Here is a 5,000-nt window from a genome sequence, read left to right as displayed (position 1 = left end):
ATTTCTCCCTCTGCTTTATTCGAGGTCATTTACATATACAGTATTCTCCAAGGTGTGTAGGTGTTTTGTATCTCCTTGTAATCTATTGTCTGGGAGGAGGGGAACGGGGGCGGCGGCAGGGGGATGGCGTGGGCAGAGGGGGGGGGGGGGCATCGGGTCGGGAGGGGAAGAGGGAACACGAGAAATGGCTTGCCGGAACACCATTTCGTTGATGCTATTGATAGGTCTGGGTTTTCTATGAGACCGATAACAAAAGGGAAACGAAGTGACGAATAAATCTCCGAATAATTCATGAGCCTTGTGAACTGCTCAAATAATAGGTTCTTAGGCGTTGCGATAAAGAATTAATTTTGCGCACCTGATTAATGTTCAGGGAAAAAAACGATTTAATCTTGTAATGATATATGTGTGCATTAGTGATGATGATGATGGTAGTAACAGTAATAGTAATGGTAATGCCCTACTACTATTATTTCTTCTGCTATTGCTCCTACTACTACAACTAATATATATATATATATATATATATATATATATATATATATATATATATATATATATATAAAGAAAAACGTTATAAGATAAACATTTTTTTTTTTTTTGGGGGGGGAGGGTCGATCACTCACTCCTTAACCTAACGAAAAGTTCTCCTTAAAACACTACCGGAGAAAAGATGGCTTTCCGTCCGTCGAGCACCGCTGCGTCGACCCTTAAATCGAGTCCGCCGGAGGTCGACGAGGCCGAGTGCCTGATCAACCCTCCAGCAACAACAATGCCTCGCTCCTAGGCTTCCATACTGAGTCAATCTTAGGCCACCGCTCGGCCCGGGTATTGTATTGCCTTCCAGTCTTGGCTTGTTGAATAAGCACTACCTTCTGTCCGGCTGGGCGTGCTCTCGTTCTCTCTCTCTCGCCCTCTTTCTCTCTCTCTATCTCTCCCCATCTCTCTCTCTCTATCTCTCCCTATCTCTCTCTCACTATCTCTCCCTATTTCTCTCTCTTTCTTTCTCTCTCCATTTCTCCCTACCTTTCTCTCTCTCCATATACCTGTCTACCCATCTATCTATCTACCTACCTAGCTACATATCCATCCATCCGAACATCTAGCTTTTAACTTATCATTCATATATTTATCTATCTATCTGTGTTTCTATCCATTTACCTATCCTTCCCGTTTCCTCTATTCCACAATATAACTTATGGAGAGAACGCGAGAGGGTGATATAAGGTGTGATAATATTAATCATTCTCATTGTTAGGTTATGCTAATGATGCTTGGCAGTTTGTGATGAAGAGAAGTGAATAAAATCATAATAATTCCCAGAGCAGTTGTGATGTGTTGGTCACTATATATCAACCATCATTAGAACATAACGAATAAAGAATGAATAAAAATGTACCTCATAATGACCCCTTCAGCACATCAGACAAAATAAAATGATTATTCTCGGACCGGAAATACAGCGTGAGAGTGAGTCCCACATTTTTTTTTCTTTTTTTTCCAAGGTTCATCATTACGACCTTTCATGAAAAAGGCCCCCCTCTAAAAGTCATGGAATGCCAAGGTTCCTTCGGGAAATGGTATAAATGCTTTCGAAGTCTTAGCGAATGTTGTGCTTCCATAAAAACATTTAATTAAAGCTCCCTGGTCGAGGCACAAGGTAAATTAATTGGAAAATAAGTTTTACATGAGAGGCTATGCATGTTTCAGAGTACATTAAACCCATGAAGAATCGGTATTCATATTAATCTTTAAAGAACTATTCCTTCTGCAATGGTTGCACGAACGGGACCGGAAATGAAAGAAAAACGGGTAGACGAAAGAGAAATATGATAAGGTTGAAAGAGAGGAATGTTGATTATTAAAAGTATTTGCAGGGCTGTTAGCGTCACGAATGATCAAGAGGATTTCAACACAATTATCGTTATGGTTGTTTTATCCTTCTTATTATTGTTATCATCTTAATCAGTAAAACTATTATCATTATTATTATTATAATCATTATCACTATTATTATCATTATCATCATTATTGTTATTATGATTATCATCATTACAATTATCATTCTTATCATTACTATTATCATCATCATTATCATATCATTATTATCATCCTCATTTTCATTATTATCGTTTTTATTACTATTACAGTTATTATTGTTATTATCATCATTGTCATTATTCTTATCATTATCATCATAATTATCCTTATCATCCTTACAATCATCATCATTATTGTTAGTATCAGCATTATTTGCATTATTATCACTATCTCTGTCATAATGATTATAATCATTACTATCATTATTACTACTACTATTATTATTATTATTATCATGATAAATGTCATCATGATTTTCAATTTTCATTATCATTACCGTTAATATAATAATAAATGTAGTTATTAATATCTTTATAATATCTATATGATTATTCTTGTCGTTAGTATCCCCAATACCATAACTATTTTTATCATCATTATTATTGCTAGTACCATCATTATATATATGCATGTGTATATATATATATATAATATATTTATATATATATATATATATATATATATATACATTAGTATATATATATATATATATATATATATATATATATATATATATATATACACACACACATATCTATATATACATGCACACACACACACACACACACACACGCACAAACAAACAAACACACACACACATATATAAATATATATATATATATATATATATATATATATACATATATATACACACACATATCTATATATACATGCACACACACACACACACACACACACACACACACACACACACACACACACACACACACACACATATATATATATATATATATATATATATATATATATATATATATATACATATATATACACATATCTATATATACATGCACAAACTTACACACACACACACACACACATATATATATAGTACACCACATAAGTTAAGTATAATTTTTTAAATCATTTTCTTAGTTTATGGCAACGACATGACAAAACACTCACTCCTTATCCTAACGATAAGTTCTCCTTAAAACGCTTTTACTATTAATGCAATGATCAACATTATCAATATATAATGTCTTCGCTTTCATCATTGTTTATATTACTGTTGTTGTTACAATTACTATCACTAGTATCATGATTACTCCTTTATTGTTTTCATAATCATTGACATCAATATCCTAATCCTCATCAACGCCATCTGCATTAATACCAACACCACAAAAAATCAATACTATAACATACCATATTATACCTCCATAAAGTATAATCCACAATGTACATTATATCTAAACATCCCTACTCCTATATTTTGGTTGTCACTAATACCCTCACCCTAATCAGCGCATTGATACCAATCACCAATATCATAACATTCCCACGCCATACCACAGCCACCATAAAGCATAATTCCCAACGCAGAGAATCCTTAACCGACACTTGACCGAATCCGCTCTGTTTCGCCCCACAGTCGAGCCAACGATACAAGTGCCCAATCAGCTGGTCGGGTCGCCGCTGGGATCTGACCTCGCTCTTTCGTGCAAGGTCGAAGCATACCCGAAGCCCATCACTTTCTGGCGTAAGAACAACGAAATCATGATCTTAGATGGGTAAGTTTTTTCTTACGAGGTGAAGTTGGTTGCGACTCGTTCGTGTGATTAGGAAAATACGAAGTTTGGTCGAATTAGGTTAATTTATTTGTTGAGGTATTGTTGAGTCTTAATGATATGTTGTCTTATTATCTCGTTGGATATTCTCTTTATTTTTTCATTTTGCTTCTACTAAATCCTTTAATCTTGTGGTGTTAGCTACCAACTAAAAAGTGCCGGACAACAAATTGGACACGCAAGGGTTTAAATGTCTATGCTTACTTGAAAGGCTGACGTGATTTTAAAAATCTATCTTTGATTCATTATTTAATTTCTGATTTTCATTTCGCCATGCAATTACGTGTTCATTTAAGGTAGCCTGAATTTTTTCGAAGGTAGTGATAGGAAATAGATAATAGATAAGAATAAAATAATAGAAGATAAATGATGATAACAATAATAATAACAATAATTATAATAGTAATAATAATTATGGTAATAACAATGATAATAATGATGATGATGATGATGATGCTTGACTCGGAAATATTTCTTGGTTTCTCTCTTCTATACTTTGGAATTAAATGTACTGTATTGTACCCGCGCTTTCATTGCTGTATATTAAAGTTAATCAGTAAGTTTAGAAAGATATTAGAAAATTCATAGAATCCCACTATGATATGCTCTAATTAGCGGTAACGTTAAGTGAATATGCACATTCAAGTATAATAAGTACGCAAAGGGGGAGAGTGAAAATTCGTTATATGATATAGTGAATAACCTTGAACGGATATAATACATATTCGTGCAAACTCTTTGTCTCCCCTCCCTTCAAAAATAATATTTATTTTTCCTTATTTCTCCTAACCTCCTTCTCCCTCTCTCTCCTTTTCTCTCTGTCTCTTTCTATTTTTTGTTTCTCTTAATCCCCTCCTCTATTACTGCCCCCCCCCCACCCCCCCTTCTCTCTTTCTCTATAGCTCGTCGCCAAAGAACAAGGCAACATTGCACTTTTTTCTACGACCACGCGATGTCATGGCGTTTAAACAATATCCTTTCTCCCCTTCCCTTCATAAAGTTATTTTTCTCTTTCCTCTTTATTTTTCCTCGTCCATATATTTTTCTTGTTTTTACGAGAGGACTTCCCGACCCTTGTTTTTATTTTCGTTCGTTTTAAACTTTCTTGATTTTTTTCCCTCCCCATAAGTCGTCTCTCCCTCTCTTTGCAAGATTAAAAGGCTCGGGGAAATTCATTTATGTAATCACAAGCATAAACAGTTCGTACACACAGCACACGGATAACATAAACAATTGTTCATACTGTATACGTGTAATAGACTGGTACGTGTAACCATAGCAAACCTTTTCCCTTCCACTATCCTTACT

The 5,000-nt window shown here is 34.4% G+C and overlaps 1 protein-coding gene across 1 annotated transcript in view; it reads left to right on the top strand.

Moving 5' to 3' along the window:
• LOC147472492 (uncharacterized) overlaps positions 1–5,000 on the top strand; it is a 14,538-nt gene that overhangs the window by 3,648 nt on the left and 5,890 nt on the right. Inside the window, exon 2 of the mRNA XM_086543392.1 lies at positions 3,448–3,635. Within this exon, the coding sequence (XP_086399518.1) occupies positions 3,448–3,635 (188 nt within the window). The remainder of the gene's footprint in view (positions 1–3,447; positions 3,636–5,000) is intronic.

Source organism: Penaeus japonicus, unplaced genomic scaffold (genome assembly GCF_977035675.1).
Source record: "Penaeus japonicus unplaced genomic scaffold, GWHDUDI00000001_assembly GWHDUDI00000001, whole genome shotgun sequence".
NCBI classification, from domain to species: Eukaryota; Metazoa; Arthropoda; class Malacostraca; order Decapoda; family Penaeidae; genus Penaeus; species Penaeus japonicus.
Note: the sequence above shows the minus strand (reverse complement) of the source record. Positions and strands in the feature narration are given on the sequence as shown.